Below are 19919 nucleotides of genomic sequence, written 5' to 3' on the forward strand. Positions count from 1 at the left end.
TAGCAGCTGTATCATCATACAACATCAAAGCTCGTTGAGATAGAGACTCCAGATTGAGCCCTTCAGACCATTTCTACACTGACTGCTACAATTACCTCTTGCCAGATCGATACCTGTGCTGACTACAGTTACTGCAAGATTCCCCTTGCAGACTTCACTCTGGATATAAGCCTACAAGTCCTCTTAGCAACATTAAATATATTCTTTACAAATTTGAGTACTGAGAAAGTCATAAGCCTTTACTGACAGAGGAGTTAATCCAGTTCTCAAACACCTAACAGTTTGAGAGAGTTGGATTAGCATGGACAGAGGATTAACACAAGGGCCAGAACTTTGAGGAAGCCAGGTTGGGGGTTGGGGGCCTCTGAGGCAGTCGGGAAACCTGGATTTCCCAAGGCCTCGCCAACTTTAATGGCAGGGTCTGATTTGCATGCGAGGCCTTGGTTTCCAGTCCCGCCTCTGGTAAAACTGGAAGTGGGCAGGTTAAGGTCAGGAATTGCTGTGCACGCCAACCCCTCACCGCCCTGCAGGGGGGTATTGCCCCACGGATGGAGAGGATGGCACCTGCTGCTGGGGCACCCCTTAAAGGATAGGCCGTTTGCGCCGCAGGCTGCCATATTTTTCTGTCTGCATACTCTTCACGCCTCCTGCAGCCCGGCACTTGGTTTTGGGTGCCGGGTTATTGGCCGCCAAAGGGACTGCAGAGCTCGCAGCTGCCCTCCCCTTTAATTGAAGGGGAGGTGCATTCAGCTGCGTTGCACTGGCGGGGCACTGGGCTCCGGAGTACGCTGCTGGACCCAGCATCAGGCTACCACCTCAGGTGTGCCCCTCCGTGGACAGAGAGCACCTCGGATATCGCTCCGCCTCTGATGAAGGGCAGAAGGGCAGAATTTCATGCCAGAAGCGCCCTTCCGGGCCTGGCGATAAACATCCCGGCACCGGAAGGTTACTGCCTCCAAACAGGGTGTAATTTCACCCGTGTGTTTCCTCAATGTGGAGTGCATATACTTCCTGTGGGTACTCTCCCACTTACCCAAGTTCACTCACACAAAATACAAAAAAGTTAAACCCTAACCCTCTATTTTTCTCTCTTCATTCTCCGCATCTCCTTCACCTTTATTCTTTCCTCTCCTTTTATTCCCCTGTCCCATCCAAACACTCACTCCTCTTGCTCCCCCTCCCGATAGTGTTAAGGTACACAAGCAACAGCACTTGTCCTTCTAGGTGGTAGAGGTCACGGGTTTGGGAAGTGCTGTTGAAGAAGCCTTGGCGAGTTGCTGCAGTGCATCTTGTAGATGGTACACACTGCAGCCACGGTGTGCCGGTGGTGGAGGGAGTGAAGTTTTAAAGGTGGATGAAGTCCCAATTGTCCTGAATAGTGTTGTGCTTCTTGAGTGTTGTTGGAGCTGCACTCATCCAGGCAAGTGGGAAGTATTCCATCACACTCCTGACTTGTGCCTTGTAGATGGTGGAAAGGCTTTGGGGAGTCAGGAGGTGAGACACTCGCCACAGAATACCCAGTCTCTGGCCCGCTCTTGTAGCCACAGTATTTATGTGGCTGGTCCAGTTATGTTTCTGGTCAATAGTGACCCCCAGATGTTGATAGTGGGGGATTCGGCAACGGTAATGCCATTGAATGTCATGGGGAGGTGGTTAGGCTCTTTTGTTGGAGATGGTCATTGCCTGGCACTTGTGTGGTGCGAATGTTACTTGCCACTTATCAGCCCAAGCCTGAATGTCCAGGTCTTGCTGCATGTTTGCATGGACTGCTTCACTATCTAGGCCATTGCGAATGGAACTGTACACTGTGCAATCATCAGCGAACATCCCCACTTCTGACCTTATGATGGCCGGAAAGGTCATTGATAAATGAAGTATTATACCAAGTGTGTGATGTTGATTCAGCTCTCTGATATTGTCAACCTCTAACTTCGAAGGTCTTTCCCAACCCCTTTCTCTGTCAATTAAATAAAAATATTAAAAATAGTCAGCAGAAACAATGAAAGATTGTTTATGATCTGTTGTATTGGTTTGACTTGTAGAACTAAGGGCCGCGATAATGATACACTCTTCATATGATATAAGCCTTTAAATAGTAACAACTTGTATTTCTGTAATGGAAAACACCTCAAACTGTTTTACAAGATGGAATAAAGTTGGAATTAAAGATGGAATTAAAGATGGAAAATAAGCTGGAGATGGCAAAGATACCAAACTGAAAGTTTGTAGGAGGGTTTTGAAGGTGGGGAGGCAAAGTGCTTTTGGGAGTGAATTTCAGAGGGAAGGGGTCTAGTGACGAAGCAAGTGGAGAATAAGCAGTTATCCTGCATCGGAAGAGGTGTGGGTACTTATAGGATGTGCAGCTGACCAAGGTTGCTTGGATATGGTGGAATAAGACCGTGGAGACATTTGAAAAAGATGGCCAGGATACTGAACTTTATTTGCTGGGTATAAGAAGCCAGTAGATCTTGGCAAGGACAACTTTAATGGGTGTATGGAAGTTTGTTTGAGAGGATGACACTGTAGTTTTCAGTAAGTTGGAATCTGTGGAGGGTGGAGCCAGTTCTGGGGATGGGGGTGGAGTGATATACCACAAAGATATTCTTCAACGTGATTACCTGTAAGATAGTCCAGGCTTTCGAGTAATTTCTTCTCTCTTGAAAAATCTAAGGTAAAATTTTCAAAGGCCTCGTTCAAATTGATGTCTGGGATCAGGACTTGAGAAGATGCTGTTGCCATAGCGACCCTGCCGGAACAACCAGAGACAGAAAGGAATCATCAACAAGAATCAGAAAATATTAAAAGTAACTAGCATATAAAGCAAGAAAAAGTAGCAAAGGTTCGGGCCTCGCTGTTTTGTCATTCGTGTTCTTTTTATACTATTGGGAATACTAACCAGAATTAATATGTTTATTATTTTGAACAGGCACATTTTTGTTTTTTCACTTTCTCCCCATCTCTGGAAGAGACAGACTTGTTTTGGGGGACAGTAACATGGGTATTGTACCACACTAATCATATATGGAATGGAATTGAATTAGCACAGCAAGACAGCGCGAGGAACTACACATTATCATTTTCAATGTCTACGATGTGATGGCACAATTAAGAGTTAATAGAATGCTGGAATATACAGGTAGAACAGTAGAGTAGAAGTCTTCAGAGATTATGCTCAGGCTAGTCAGATTGCACCAGTACAAAGCTCGATTCTGGTCACCTTGTCACAAAAAACATTCGTATATTGGTCAAGATGCAAAGAAAAGCAACAGGACTGATTCTAAATGTGTAGGGAAGAGCTATAAGGAATATTACTGAAACTAAGCTCTACAGTTTAGAAAAAATTGTATATTAAATACTAAATTGCACAAACAAAGTAACCCCAGTACTCCTTCATAATAAGCCAGGAATTAGAAGTGGAGGGTCAAAATCAAAATATATGAGTAAAATATAGATTTTAAATTGGCATTCGGAAAAAGCTTCTTTACTCGAGTGCAAAATATTTGGAATAAACTCACAGTCAGAGACTAAATAAAATTAACATTCAAATGCATTGGATGGCGAAATGGAAGCATTTGGGGTACTGGAGAGATGAACTTAAATTGGCTGAAGGGCCTTTTCACACACTTGACTTTTATGTTCTTATTTTTTTTAAATTTCAGGTGATATATAATCAGCGACTAAGGCTGTAATTCCCTTTAATGAGAAATTTAATTAGCACTGCTGTGTATTGAGAAACACAGGAGTGTTCATCAGAAATCTTGGAGGTCGATTTCGTGGAGCTGCTCAGAGACGCATAAACAATAGCAAAGTCTGGTTTGCTTTCTGTTGTGTGATACTCGGTGCTGTAAGGTACAACTACTGCCACAGCACAGTCTCTCCGTTATTGAGCTGCTGTCTGTTATCCTCCTACATTAAACTTTACAGTCACAGATCACTGCCAGCAGAACTAGGAGCCGTTGAAGTTTCACAAGAAGTAGTCGCAAAACCAAAAATTCAAATTCTTATATTCAAAAGGGAGTTAGATGAAGTCCTTACTACTAGAGGGATCAAGGGGTATGGCGAGAAAGCAGGAAGGGGGTACTGAAGTTGCATGTTCAGCTAGAAGGGCCGAATGGCCTGCTCCTGCACCTATTTTCTATGTTTTCTATGTTTTTAAAAAGGAGCCTCTCAATGTGTTTTTTTTTTAAAAAAGACATGTTCAATTCCTGGAACAGTCCACTTCAAAAACATCCTCTGTTGCAGCCATATTGGACAATGTGGCATATTGATCTTGCAGCAGATCTGTTGCAGAGTGCGTCTTTGTGTTGTGCTAAATTTCCATCACCATTTTTATTTCAAATTAAGATAAAAGTGCTCCTGGTGGCTCAATGGGGAAATGTGTCAGCATTGTAGAACTGGGCCACACAGTCTGAGCTGAGTTAGCTGATCTCATCTTGGACAATACAACTTGCCCCAGTGCCCTTGGCTAAGAAATGAAAATTCAGCCGTGGTTCCTGTTATATATGTGGGCTTGTATTTACTCTGTACAGCCACCAGAGGGCTCATCCCCTGGAATCCCAAGGGATCCCATAATCCCTTGGGAGCACAGGTATTTAAGGAGGCCTCACAGGTTGGAGAGGCACTCTGGAGACCTGCAATAAAAGACTAAGGTCACACTTTACTTTGAGGTCAGTGTTCAGTCTGACTCTTTCTCCATACACAACAGTTACCTCTCCTGAAATCTATCTCATGACTCCCGATAAAAATTGCGGAGACGGCAGGTACCAAGCCCAGAAATGATAACTTGTATAGTAGAATAGCACGCCAACACTCACTATCTCAGCTTACAAATGAGAGTGATCGCTTGAGTGTGGTACTGAAGGCAGTTGGCACTTGTGGAATAGTATTCATAGAATCATAGAAGTTTACAACACGGAAGGAGACCATTTCAGCCCATCGTGTCCATACCGGCCAACAAGAGGCTATCCAGCCTAATCCCATTTTCCAGCTCTAGGTCTGTAACCCTGTAGGTTACGGCACTTCAGATGCACATCCAAGTACTTTTTAAATGTGGTGAGGGTTCCTCCCTTTCAGGCAGTGAGTTCCAGACCACCACAACCTTCTGGGTGAAGAAGTTTCCCCTCAAATCCCCTCCAAACACTTCTACCAATTACTTTAAATATATGCCCCCCTGATTGTTGACTCCTCTGCTAAGGGAAATAGGCCCTTTCTATTCACTATATCCAGGCCTCTCATAATTTTATACATCTGAGGCTTCACCTCAGCCTCCTCTGTTCCAAGGCAAACAAATCCAGCCTATCTAATCTGCCCTCATAGCTTAGATTCTCCACTCCCGGCAACATCCTCGTAAATCTCCTCTGTACCCTCTCCAGTGCAATCACATCCTTCCTGTAGTGTGGTGACCAGAACTGCACGCAGTATTCTAGCTGTGCCCTAACCAGTGTTATATACAGTTCAAGCATAACCCCCTGCTCTTGCATTCTATGCCTCGGCTAACAAAGGCAAGCATTCCGTATGCCTTCTTAACCATCTGATCTACCAGGCCTACTTTCAGGGATCTGTGGACATGCACTTCAAGGTCCCTTTGTTCCTCTGCAGTTCTCAATATCCGACCATTTAATAGAAACATAGAAAATAGGTGCAGGAGTCCTTCGAGCCTGCACCACCATTCAATAAGATCATGGCTGATCATTCCCTCAATACCTCTTTCCTGCTTTCTCTCCATACCCCTTAATCCCTTTAGCCACAAGGGCCATATCTAACTCACTCTTGAATATATCCAATGAACTGGCATCAACAACTCTCTGTGGTAGGGAATTCCACAGGTTAACAACTCTCTGGGTGAAGAAGTTTCTCCTCATCTCAGTCCTAAATGGCCTACCCCTTATCCTAAGACTGCATCTTTTGGTTCTGGACTTCCCCATCATCGGGAACATTCTTCCCGCATCTAACCTGTACAGTTCCATCAGAATCTTCTAAGTTTCTATGAGGTCCCCTCTCATCCTTCTAAACTCCAGTGTATAAAGGCCCAGTTGATCCAGTCTCTCCTTATATGTCAGTCCTGCCATCCCGGGAATCAGTCTGGTGAATCTTCGCTGCACTCCCTCAATAGCAAGAATGTCCTTCCTCAGATTAGGAGACCAAAACTGTACACAATATTCAAGGTGTGGCCTCACCAAGGCCCTGTACAACTGCAATAAGACCTCCCTGCTCCTATACTCAAATCCTCTCGCTATGAAGGCCAACATGCCATTTGCCGCCTTTACCGCCTGCTGTACCTGCATGCCAACTTTCAATGACTGATGTACCATGACACCCAGGTCTCGTTGCACCTCTCCTTTTCCTAATCTGTCACCATTCAGATAATATTCTGCCTTCCTGTTTTTGCCACCAAAGTGGATAACCTCACATTTATCGACATTATACTGCATCTGCCATGCATTAGCCCACTCACCTAACCTGTCCAAGTCACCCTGCAGCCTCTTAGCATCCTCTTCACAGCTCACACTGCCACCCAGTTTAGTGTCATCTGCAAACTTGGAGATATTACACTCAATTCCTTCATCTAAATCATTAATGTATATTGTAAAGAGCTGGGGTCCCAGCACTGAGCCCTGTGGCACTCCATTCGTCACTGCCTGCCATTCTGAAATGTGCATTCCTTTTCCTTGTTAGCCCTCCAAAATGCATTACCTCACACCCCTCTGGATTAAATTCCATTTGCCACTGTTCTGCCCACCTGACCAGTTGATTGATATCTTCCTGCAATCCGCAGCTTTCTTCTTTATCAGCCACACAGCCCATTTTAGTATCATCTGCAAATTTCTTAATCATACCTCTTATAATCAAGTCTCGATCATTGATGTATATCACAAAAAAGCAAGAGACCTAGTACTGAGCCTTGCGGAACCCCACTGGAAACACCCTTCCAGTCTATTCCAACTTGCTCCAGTGCCTTTGGCGAGAAGGAACAAAAATTGAGGAAAATCAAGGTATAAGTAATAAACTTGTAGTGGTAGACTCAATTAGTAACACATTATTGCCTGTTAGCTTCTTTAGTCACAGAGGAATTACACTTTGATTTGTGTTTATTAATGAACTCTTGCTTGTGAAATGCTTTTTTCCAATTATATAATCTCCATCAACCAATATGAAAAATTCAACCAATATGAAAAATTCAACCAATTTATCACTTAAAGCCCTATAAAAGGTTATCAACATAAGAACATAAGAAATAGGAGCAAGAGTAGGTCAAACAGCCCCTCGAGCCTGCTCCGCCATTCAGTAAGAGCATGGCTGATGAGGATGTGACATAAGAACGTATGAAATAGCAACAGGAGTAGGCCACATGGCCCCTCGAGCCTGCTCTGCCATTCATCATCATAGGCAGTCCCTCGAAGCTTCCACGCCAAAAAGGGATGAGTTTACAGATGTTTCAATGAAGGAGCTAATATTGCAGATCCCGAACTACATGTTGAAGGGTGGAAGATGCCTGTGCATGGATTTTTTTAACGTGGGGTGACCGTTGCACACCAGCCACCACACGGGCTTGACAGAGCGAGGTCTTGGTCCAGTGGCAAGGATTGCCCAAGACCAACTGGAGACCAGCTCTGCTGCATGGACCCAGTGCGCACACATATTGCAGTGTGGGCTGGCCCGTGCTGCCCCTGGGCCCTCGCCTCTTCTGGGCCCCAGATTCACGCCTCTCCTGGGCCCCGGTCACTTCCCTCTAAGGACTCTTGCCGCTCCTTTGCCCCTTCTGTACTGCACTCAGCGACCTGGCTTCATAGCCATCGCCCTCCTGCAGCAGCACGCGCTGCTCCCTGCAGTGGTATGTCACAGCACGCTGCTCCCTCCAATGGCCCCGGCCTGCTGATGGTCCTGCAGGCCGGGACCCCGCCGATTCAAAAAGATCATGGCTGATCTGATCATGGACTCAGCTCCACTTCCCCACTCGCTCCCCATAACCTCTTATTGTTTAAGAAACTATCTATCTTTGTCTTAAATTTATTCAATGACCCAGCTTCCACAGCTCTCTGAGGCAGCGAATTCCACAGATTTACAAGCCTCAGAAGAAATTTTTCCTCATCTCAGTTTTAAATGGACAGTCCCTTATTCTAAGATCATGTTCCCTAGTTCTAGACTCCCCCATCAGTGGAAATATCCTCTCTGCATCCACCTTGTCAAGCCCCCTCATAATCTTATACGTTTCGATAAGATCACCTTTCATTCTTCTGAATTCCAATGAGTAGAGGTCCAACCTACTCAACTTTTCCTCATAAGTCAACGCCCTCATCCCCGGAATCAACCTAGTGAACCTTCTCTGAACTGCCTCCAAAGCAAGTATATCCTTTCATAAATATGGAACATCTTCACTGATTGAGTAATCCATTCTATAATATTCTGCATATTTCCTGGATGTATTATATGCAACGTCTAAAATATTTTTCTAATAACTGAGTAGTTCAAATTAAGAAAAAATTGGTTAAGGCATTTAGAATTAAGAACTCCCATTCCTCAGTGTGGATCTGAGCCATACAACTATATTAAAGTAGAACAATAATCAAGTGCCCCCTGATTAAAGGGGGGCATAAAAACCAACAAACTTAAACAAATTAAACTTTAGACATTAGTGGATCAAATTAAAATTTGGTTGCTGGGGGTGATGATGCACTCCAGTCCCTCCGGTGCCTACCTCTTGCAGAAGACCGCGAGCGTACCGGTGGACACTGCGTGCTCCATCTCCAGGGACTCCCTGGCTCAGTTGTAACCGCTGAAGAGAGTCAGGCAGTCGGGCTGAACGACCCCCTCAACCGCCCGCTGCCTGGTCTGATTGATGGCTGGAGCCATACAAACAGAATGCCCAAGGATCGATCGATCTCTGATCTGTGCTGAGCTAGTTGATTTCAGCTGGGATTGGATTAAGAATGCTGCAATCAATAAGTTCCTTGCTGCTCCCGAGCCACGGAAGGGAAAAAAACTGCTACGATTCCTTCGCCTGATCATAATCCAGTGATTTCTGTGCACAGTGGGAGAGGACAAGATTGGGCTCAATTACGTTGCACCCCAAGGCCAATTACCTTGCTAATGATCACTGTCTAAGCTGACAGCTGAAGAATGGCCACTTAGGCAAGGTAATGGAGGGCCGGTGATGCCTTTGGAACTGTATGCTAGCATGAGTCATCACCTTCAGGAGAGGAGCTAGGAAAATTGGAGAGAGAAATTATCCTTTACAATGTATGGGAATCATGTGCTTTATTGCTTAATACTTCGATACAGTTGGCCTGTTGAGACAGAGAATAGCTACCATTCCCAGCAAAGTCTGGCCCACCTTTCTGTTACATTTTTGGCTGTTTGCAGAAAACGTGCATGATCATTTTCCTTCAGACTGTGTTCCGCTTGACTGATGAGCGACCCTGACCGCTCCAAGCACTGCCGGCAGTTTGCTATCTGCTGTGCTAGTTTTCTCAACTTCATAACCTTGAAGAGGAACAGATAGAAAGAAAGAAAATAAATAAATGAGACTTGGAATTTGAGCAGGCAGGCTCATTAATCAAGATGTTTGAACCTGCTTTTGAAGAAACAGTACCTTACCGTATCCATATTTTGATTGTAGAAGTGTTTATTAAAAAAACTCAGAAGAGAGTTTAGTGCAAAATCATAGGGGCAGAAATTCCAATTCTGTGCACTCGCAGTTTTCCATCCATTAAAATGAATGGGTGGGAAATCACAGGCCAGCATGTGCAGAAATTGAAATATCAACCTCCATGGTTTTGACTGGAAACGTGGGGGAAAAGAATAATCGATGGCAGAGATAATAAATGCAATTCCCAGTGTGGAATTGAGAAATTTAGACCTGGAAGATCTCAGGTTCAATCCAAGGTCTGTGCTGAGTTAACTTCTCAAAAAAGGTGTTATTTAAAGCTCACCACAATTAGCCTCAATGTCCCTATACTCGGAACAGGAGAAAAAGAAACTGGTCAGAATTGACATTCCTGATTGAGTTAATGTGTGGATGTCAGGTGACTGAAAGATTAGTCTCAACTCTGATTCCCGCCCCTAACTTCACTCGAACAGCCTGTTGACATCCTCTCTAGGCTCGACATGAAAACAAAGGTACTGGAGATTTGCCAGTGCCAGCATGAGTGAGCACCTTTTAGGAGAGGAGGAGAAAAATGTGGATGGTTTGATCGTACAGAATTGCCATTAAAAAACCCAACTAATCTGCACACTCCAGTTGCAGAAAAAGCAACACAGATAGATTGTTCAACATAACTGGGGAAAATAAATTCTGCTTAATTGTTTGTGGAGTTCACTGCAGTGACTGTTTTCAAATGCAATAGATTTTTCAAAAAAATTATTGTCCTCGAGGGCTACACAAGCATTGGTTAATGTGCTCCAGTAATTGATCCTTGCTCTCTGGGATGCTTCAGCAAGTCAAAGATAATTTTTATAGTAATGTTGAAGTAAGTTTCATTATTGCATTGAACAATCCTTTTATAACCAGTCCTACAGGATACTTTAATATGGATTTTTTTTTTTTTTAATTCCATTGCAGATTGTCAAAATCCTGGGAGTTCTAGCAAAGTACACTCAAACTGATTTAGTCCAAAAATACCAATTGGGGTCCTATGTATGACAAGGAACATTTTAAATGGGTCTATTGCCTGACTCGAGGCTGTTCCAGCTGGCCAGCAGTAGGCTGGAACAGGAAATATTGTCGTGGCCACGACGGCAATGTATGGTCATTGCTCATTATTTTTGGGGCGATGTCACCCCATTTCTACCAAATGGTAAGGTGGAAAATTCACCCCCCCCTCCCCCCCACCAAGTGTGGTAATATGCCATGGGGACAGATTTGATCTTTGACCTGTGCTGAGTTAACAGACCTCACCCAACATGGGAAAAGATAAAGGGTCTATACCCAAAATGTTTACCCATTGCTTCTCTTTCCATTTACTTTTAGAAATTTCATTTTCAGTTCCTTGTCTATCATTTTATTTTCATTTTTGGAGTACTTTAAGTCGGCCTATTTGGCAAATAATGTTAACGATAAATATTTTGCAGTACTCAAGTGAGATTGAAATATAACAAATGTATTTACTAGGGAATTAACTAATTTTATAGTAATTTATTGTAGATTAAATTATGAGATCAAAAACATTGAATGGTTAACTCTCTGTCTTAAAGAACCTCAGGATTATGGCACAAACCTCCAGTGACAACATCATACCCGGGGGAATAGCTCTGACTTTGCCAATTCATTTTCATTGAAAACTGTGGAAAGATTTTGCATAATCATCATGCCTGCTGAAAGTGAGATAACACTGATTTGATCCTCTTAGATTCCAGGACTTAAATTTATTATGCATATGAATCTATGTTAAAAACTGAAATAACCCTGACAATTTTCTCACTGGGTAAATAGGGATTGAAAATATTACTAACATTTTCAGAAATCTGCTATTGTGTACACGGCAGAGTAAGACACAGGGTAGATTTTTTTTTAAACTGGTGTTGCTACATGCCCCATAAACAGTGGCGAGAAGTTTACCACCACATTCCTGCTCCTGATCTGGCTGACGCCAACTTCAGAAGCGCCAATCATTGGAGGATCGAAGTGCCCACCGAGTCGGGCAGTAGGCCTTTTTAATATACAAATCAAGCCCCTGATTGCCGTTTTAGGATGATACTGGGCAAAGCATGCGCTGTGTATGCTCTGTCCAGTATCAGCTGGGAGAAAGCCAAAGTGGGGCCCAGTAGATAAATGTGGCCAGGAGGATCAGGAGCACTCCCACCAACACCCCCTGCCCGCCCCTATCGGACCAACCTTCTTTTGGTCTGTAGGCCGCCCGATACTGCGATGGTGGGCTGCTCATTTTCCGCCTGCAGCCCACCAGCCCTAAGCTAACTAAGCCCAGCCCTCCAACTGGACCTGACCTCTTGGTTTGGACTATTGGTTAGCTGGCTCCACCAGCCAGTTGAGCAAACCCCAACTGCAGTCAAAATCTACCCCACAGAGTTATTATAGGACTTTATGCAGTTTTCCTAAATATCCAGTGCTAAATACAAATCACAATTGGGAACCTATCATATTTTCACCTGTGGGCCCAGGATTTCCATCATTACAATTCAGCTGTTCGGGTGAAATACAAAAATTGCATAAATTCTAAAGCCCCCTTATATGTATCGAATGCAAATGTTGCGCGACCTGTGATCTGTTTGTGTCTTATTCAGCAAAACCGTGTCACAGTTCTCAGCATTTTACAGATCTTATACACTTCCTGCCAAGTAACTCTCAGGGTAACCATAATACAAAAGTTCAGGATCAAAGGTTTGATTTTCTTTCAAAGACTGAAATAGTTGGTGCATCATTTTCTAATTGCTACCTTTCAGCTTTCGTTGCAGAGTATCTTTTTACGGGTGTGTACTGAAGCGGGCTGTAGCACTGCGTACATGATCACATTTGTTCTGCCCGGCTCATCTCTGATTATGCCCATCTATCAGAGCAACCTCCACACACTCCATCTGAAACATATCCGAGGCCTCATTACGTTGAACAGCAGGGGGCCTATGGGGTCGCAGGGAAGACTCTCTCAATTTTAAATTATGAAATTATTAGTTGCAAACATGCATTAATGTTTGGATAGATTGCAACCAACCTTTCCTTTTTACTTCACTGTAACCACGATTGGTATTCTTGGATATAAAAATACAGCCTCTAATGAGCGTTGGGAAAGGAGGTCGGGCTGCACCTATATGCTTCAAAGGCAGTCTTTTAAGATAGGAAACAAGAAAGAAAGATGGGAGAGCTTTTGTATCAGGATCCTTTTTGAAGAACAAGCTCAATAACGGGATCCTTTTCAAAGAGAAAGCTTTGCCATGACTGGTTAAAGATGGAACCTCATCATCAAGATTCCATTTAACTGGGAGAGCCTTGCCATCATGAGCTCTTCCAGAATAAGACTCTCATCATCAGTGCACATTTCAAAGAGGAAGTCTCACCATCCCATCTCACAAATCAAAGCAGAACAATAAGTTCTCATCACCTTAAAACTAAAATTCAAAGAAAAATCAACCTGCAGCAGCAGGTGTGATGTTGCCAAGACCATATTATCACAGAAAGACATGACAATATGTATGAATATAAAGGGGCTGCAGGAGGGGTCAAAACTAAAAAATTAGTGTTAAAACACTCTACCTAAACGCACGCAGCATTCGAACTAAAGTTCTAAAGAACTAAAGTAGGAATAGTGCAATCAAGCAGACGCAACATGGATTCATGAAGGGGAAATCATGTTTAACTAATTTATTGGAATTCTTTGAGGATATAACGAGCATGGTGGATAGAGGTGTACCGATGGATGTGGTGTATTTAGATTTCCAAAAGGCATTCGATAAGGTGCCACACAAAAGGTTATTGCAGAAGATAAATGTACGCGGAGTCAGAGGAAATGTATTAGCATGGATAGAGAATTGACTGGCTGACAGAAAGCAGAGAGTCGGGATAAATGGGTCCTTTTCGGGATGGAAATCGGTGGTTAGTGGTGTGCCACAGGGATCGGTGCTGGGACCACAACTGTTTACAATCTACATAGATGACCTGGAAGAGGGGACAGAGTGTAGTGTAACAAAATTTGCAGATGACAAAGATTAGTGGGAAAGCGGGTTGTGGAGAGGACAGAGAGGCTGCAAAGAGATTTAGATGTTAACCGAATGGGCTAAGGTTTGGCAGATGAAATACAATGTCGGAAAATGTGAGGTCATCCACCTTGGGGAAAAAAAACAGTAAAAGGGAATATTATTTGAATGGGGAGAAATTACAACATGCTGCAGTGCAGAGGGACCTGGGGGTCCTTGTGCATGAATCCCAAAAAGTTAGTTTGCAGGTGCAGCAGGTAATCAGGAAGGCTAATGGAATGTTGGCCTTCATTGCGAGAGGGATGGAATACAAAAGCAGGGAGGTCCTGCTGCAACTGTACAGGGTATTGGTGAGGCTGCACCTGGAGTACTGCGTGCAGTTTTGGTCACCTTACTTAAGGAAGGATATACTAGCCTTGGAGGGGGTACAGAGACGATTCACTAGGCTGATTCCAGAGATGAGGGGGTTACCTTATGATGATAGATTGAGTAGACTGGGTCTTTACTCGTTGGAGTTCAGAAGGATGAGGGGTGATCTTATAGAAACATTTAAAATAATGAAAGGGATAGACAAGATAGAGGCAGAGAGGTTGTTTCCACTGGTCGGGGAGACAAGAACTAGGGGGCACAGCCTCAAAATACGGGGGAGCCAATTTAAAACCGAGTTGAGAAGGAGTTTCTTCTCCCAGAGGGTTGTGAATCTGTGGAATTCTCTGCCCAAGGAAGCAGTTGAGGCTAGCTCATTGAATGTATTCAAATCACAGATAGATAGATTTTTAACCAATAAGGGAATTAAGGGTTATGGGGAGCGGGTGGGTAAGTGGAGCTGAGTCCACGGCCAGATCAGCCATGATCTTGTTGAATGGCAGAGCAGGCTCGAGGGGCTAGATGGCTTACTCCTGTTCCTAATTCTTATGTTCTTATGACAGTAATGATGTCAGACATGAGTGATTAAGGTCCAACTTTAGGGGCTTGCGTAAAAACATTGGCAGATGATTAATTAGCTATAGTACAGAAAGATAATGGTTGTGAAAGCCGGTTCTTCAAAGAGGTTGAGAACAGTTAGGTCACGAGTTCTTGTTTAAAGGAAGCAGCTTTGGAGTAAACAACTGCTCTTGTTTAAAGAAAGACTTGCATTTATATAGCGCCTTTCATGACTTCCAGATGTTCCAGAGTGCTTTACAGTCAGTGAAGTACTTTTGAAGTGCAGTCACTTTTGTAATGTGGGAAACATGAATAGAGAGACTTCAAAGGATTTGGGAATAGATACGTCATGAGGTCTTATTTATGATGTATACCTTTTGATGTCAGCAAAATATAGTGTATAAAGGAGCATGGCTTTCAACAATTCTTTGGAAGGCTTGAAAGATAAAACTTGAAGTTGAATGCCACTCTCCTTTGTCTGGTTGAGTTGATCACTCAAACTAGTCATTAATAAAGTATGCTCCATATACTGCACTACAAAGTGTCTTATGCTTACTCGAAGCATGTTGTTTTGAACCATAGAAGGAAAGAGGTTGACTACTAAAAGCCTGGTCTTGACTGCATTTAAATGGACATTTTACACAGAGAAGGTCCTACCTTTCCCTCTTTGATTTTCACAGCAATGATCTGCTTCCTTTGCCTGATGATGTCCATCAGTTCGTCACATTCCTCTTTCAGTTTGCTCTCTTGTATTGCAGTGTTTACCTGTCAGCAAATATCAATAAAACTGTTATCTCTCATTCTTTCAGAAATCACCGACTCTCACTCGTATTTTCAGTCTTGGTACAAGCATGGAAGTAGATCGATAACCTCTTTGCTTTGGCTATTACACACCATTGATGTTATTATTTGCATGGAGTTTGAATGTGTTGTCTCTTTTTGAATGTGATGGAATACTCCCCACTTCCCTGGATGAGATTCAGCTCCAATAACATTTAAGAAGTTTGACGCTATCCAAGACAAAGTAATCCATTTGATTTGCACCCATCCACTGGCTTAAATATCCACTCCCTCCAGCATCGACATGCTGCGTTTGCAGTGTGTACTATGTACAGGATGTACCACAGCAATTCACCATGGCTTCTTTGACAACAGCTCCCAAACTTGTGACCTTCACCACCGAGAAGGACACGTGCAGCAGGTGCATAGGAACACCATCTTCAAATTCCCCTCAAAGTCACATAACATCCTGAGCTGGACATATATCGCCATTCCGTCATCATCGAAATCCTGGAATTCCCTACCTTATAGCACTGTGGAAGCACCTTCACCACACGGACTGCAGCGGTTCAAGAAGGCGGCTCACCATCACCTTCTCAAGGACAACTACGGATGGACAATAAATGCTCGTGACGCCCAGATCTTGAGAATGAATTAAAAAATAGAGCTAGGGCTAGGTAGCATTCCTACTAAGCACCTCTTAACACAGATTGGAAAAATCACAAAGCTGTGCTTTTTTTGTTTATGTTGGTGAAAATGGTACAATACAAGCACTGCTAGACCAGCTATGGCACAGATGCAGTATAAAACGTACCCTACTATACCCTCATCTTCAGAAAAGCTTATATCAGTGTGACACTTTTACATTTCTTACGCCACCAATCCTATGGCCTCACTTGAGGGAGATTGCCAAATGAGTACCAAAAATAGGGCCAGTTGTGCTGTAGGACCATGTGTACTGGGATCTGGATTGGGACTGTGCAAATCCATTGCAAATAGAATCCTTACAGGCAGCGGACTGAGGAGACTTTCTATCCATCAATATAGGATAAATTTAAATCAAGTTGCTGGAGGTGAAAAGCATATGCACCGGTCCCACAGGCTAACTTTTAATTGGCTTGTTATTGTCTTGCATGGAGCAAATGGTCAGATTGCTAAATTGCCAAATTCCATTACCTGCAATAGCTTCTGACTGCTGTCTGTGTTTTTATGTCAATTTGAAGAGTTAAGTTACTGCTGACAATTACAAAGAAGCTGTTACAATTGAGAGCAACTATGTATTGTGTGGGTCATGGTGAATCTTAGCAACATGACACAGCCACATTTAGAAGGTATGGTAGTCGATTAGCTAAGGTACTGGACTAATAACCCAAAGGTCATCAGTTCAGATTCCACTACGGTAAAACTGAATTTAATCTTTTATGTAGGCTTACGCTAGAAAAATGACCATGAGGGCTCGATTGTCTTAAAACCCAACTGCTTCACCAGTATCCTTCAGGGAAGGGAACTTGCAATCAACTACTCATAACCATTCCTGGATATGCCCTTTCCTAAGGCAGGATAGACCCATGAAAGGTGAGGGCACAGTGGTATACGGGTATGGCCTTGTGAGCCCTCAACATTGAACTATTCCTTCAGGTCAAACAAGGCAAAGAAAGCTCCGACATAAGAACATAAGAACTAGGAATGGGAGTAGGCCATACGGCCACTCGAGCCTGCTCCACAATTCAGTATCATAGGCGATCGTGGACTTTAACTCCACCTTCCCGCCCTATCCCCATATCCCTTGACTCCCATTGTGCTGAAAAGTCTATTGATCTCAGTCTTAAATATACTCATCAACTTCGCACCCACAGCCCTCTGGGGTAGAGAATTCCAAAGATTCACAACCCTCTAAGTAAAGAAATTTCTCATCATCTCAGTACTAAATGGCCAACCCCTTATTCTTAGATTATGACCCCTAATTCGAGACTCTCCAGCCAAGAGAAATAGCTGCTCAGCATCTACCCAGTCAAGCCCTCTACGAATTTTATACATTTCAATGAGATACCGTCTCATTCTTCTAAATGCCAGAGAATATAAGCACATTCTTTGCAATCGCTCCTCATAGGGCAGCCTTCTCCCGTTAGGAATCAATCTAGTGAACCTTCCATAGGTAATGAGACGAAAACTGTACACAGTACTCTAGCTGTCATCTCACAAACGCCCTATGTAATTGCAGCAAGACATCCTTACTCTTAATTCAAACTCCTTGCAATAAAGACTAACATACCATTTGCCTTCGTAATGGCTTGCAGTACCTGCATGATAGAGAGGGTACAACGCAGATTTAGAAACATAGAAACATAGAAAATAGGTGCAGGAGTAGGCCATTCGACCCTTCTAGCCTGCACCGCCATTCAATGAGTTCATGGCTGAACATGCAACTTCAGTACCCCATTCCTGCTTTCTCACCATACCCCTTGATTCCCCTAGTAGTAAGGACTTCATCTAACTCCTTTTTGAATATATTTAGTGAATTGGCCTCAACAACTTTCTGTGGTAGAGAATTCCACAGGTTCACCACTCTCTGGGTGAAGAAGTTTTTCCTCATCTCGGTCCTAAATGGCTTCCCCCTTATCCTTCGACTGTGTCCCCTGGTTCTGGACTTCCCCAACATTGGGAACATTCTTCCTGCATCTAACCTGTCTAACCCCGTCAGAATTTTAAATGTTTCTATGAGGTCCCCTCTCATTCTTCTGAACTCCAGTGAATACAGGCCCAGTTGATCCAGTCTTTCTTGATAGGTCAGTCCCACCATCCCGGGAATCAGTCTGGTGAACCTTCGCTGCACTCCCTCAATAGCAAGAATGTCCTTCCTCAGGTTAGGAGACCAAAACTGTACACAATACTCCAGGTGTGGCCTCACCAAGGCCCTGTACAATTGTAGCAACACCTCCCTGCCCCTGTACTCAAATCCCCTCGCTATGAAGGCCAACATGCCATTTGCTTTCTTAACCACCTGCTGTACCTGCATGCCAACCTTCAATGACTAGGATGCTGTTTCTATGAGGAAATACAAATACAAAAGAAAAACCTGAAAAAGTGGGGATGCTTTTGTTAGAACAGAAGATTATGGGATGATACGATAAAGATGTTTACAATTATGAAAGGATTGGACAGAGTCGATAGAAACAAACTGTTTCCAGTTGTTGAGATGTATAGAACAAGAGGACATCGATGTAAGAGATTTAGGATAGAGAGCAGGAGAAACTTGTTTTATACAGAGGATTGAGAGGCTGTGGAATACATTACCGTGGGGCTGGACCCCGAAAGACAGAGGTGAGCAAATTTTTTGATTTAAAGAAAATGTTTCACCTAATCCAGGGCCGTAATCAACTCTCTGGATTGTGTCAAGGATGAAGGATTTAAAAAAAAGAGTTTCTGTCCTAGTAACTGTCCTTTGGCCCCTGCTGAAAGTGCATTGCGTGTCCATGGAGTCAGAATTGGACTCAGTTGTGAAGCCTACAACGTATTGAACATCCAATCAAAATTCACTGCCCTGTACAAGACAAGAAGAATGATCACTTGGGTAAGGTTAGCAACCTTACCTAATTGGAAAATTACTTTAGCTTGAGTTTTTGTGAGTCTTTTGAGGGGAGGAAGAGATATAAGGGGAGAAAAGGGAAGATTATTGGTGTTTATTGAGGTTTCAGGATGTCTCATCTTACCCTTTGGTGGTATTTCCTCAAACCAAGAACCATGATTAGAGCATCTCACGTTCCTTATTAGTCAACTAAAAAAATGGCTCGAAATTTGCGGTTATAATGATGGTAAATCTGTCAGCGCTCGCCATCATTACCGTGTAAAAGTGACAGCAACCTTTGGTGTTCATGCATGCGCAGTTAAACGCGGAAATCTGGAAGTTGCTGTCAGTGATACCCTGCTTCTCCACAGGGTGCACTGTTGCAGTCTTTGCAGATGCAATTAATACAAAATCAGTGATTTGACGTGAACGTCAATTTTTTTTTTCACTATTCTCACTGTAAAAACTATTGAAAATGCTAAGCCTTGTTGAATGAGTTGTAACTGAGTTTTTAAACAGCATAGTAAGTCATAATTACTGCTGAACAACCTCTCTGGCCCTGAAAGTGTGGCGTGTCATTTCCTCACAATAAGATTTTTAAAGTGATTATTATTTTTTTAAGTTTGATATTTCAGCTTCTGTCTTAATCCCAGGTGTATGTCCCAATCTATATTTCACATTCTGTAAAATGGTTACAAAATGAATTATAATCCATGCTGTTTTACTTCCTGGTTTGCTGTCTGAGAATTCTTCAATCTGATTGGCTGATCAACCTGTTTGATGACTTTATTGTTGCTGGATGACACAGATCCCCGATAGATGGCGCCATTGAGGTCACTGGCGAGTGACATCCCTTTGCCGCTGACCACAAAATCCAGGCCAAGGTCTCTGAAAGGGCACTATTATCATTGATAAAATCCTCTCTTTTGGGAAGGGAGTTATAGAATCATAGACTAGTAGAGCACTAGTACAGAAGGAGGCCATTTAGCTCATCGAGTCTGCGCTGGCT

The 19919-nt window shown here is 43.2% G+C and overlaps 1 protein-coding gene across 3 annotated transcripts in view; it reads right to left on the minus strand.

Moving 5' to 3' along the window:
• Positions 1 to 19919, minus strand: part of mid2 (midline 2) — a 278557-nt gene that overhangs the window by 34176 nt on the left and 224462 nt on the right. For all 3 annotated transcript variants that reach the window (XM_070882565.1, XM_070882567.1, XM_070882566.1), the window contains exons 4-6: positions 15223 to 15330; positions 9332 to 9480; positions 2619 to 2746 (exon numbers count right to left, since the gene is read on the minus strand). In XM_070882565.1, coding sequence (XP_070738666.1) covers positions 2619 to 2746; positions 9332 to 9480; positions 15223 to 15330 — 385 coding nt within the window. The remainder of the gene's footprint in view (positions 1 to 2618; positions 2747 to 9331; positions 9481 to 15222; positions 15331 to 19919) is intronic.

The sequence above is a fragment of the Pristiophorus japonicus genome, chromosome 6 (genome assembly GCF_044704955.1).
Source record: "Pristiophorus japonicus isolate sPriJap1 chromosome 6, sPriJap1.hap1, whole genome shotgun sequence".
In the NCBI taxonomy this organism is placed as follows: Eukaryota; Metazoa; Chordata; class Chondrichthyes; family Pristiophoridae; genus Pristiophorus; species Pristiophorus japonicus.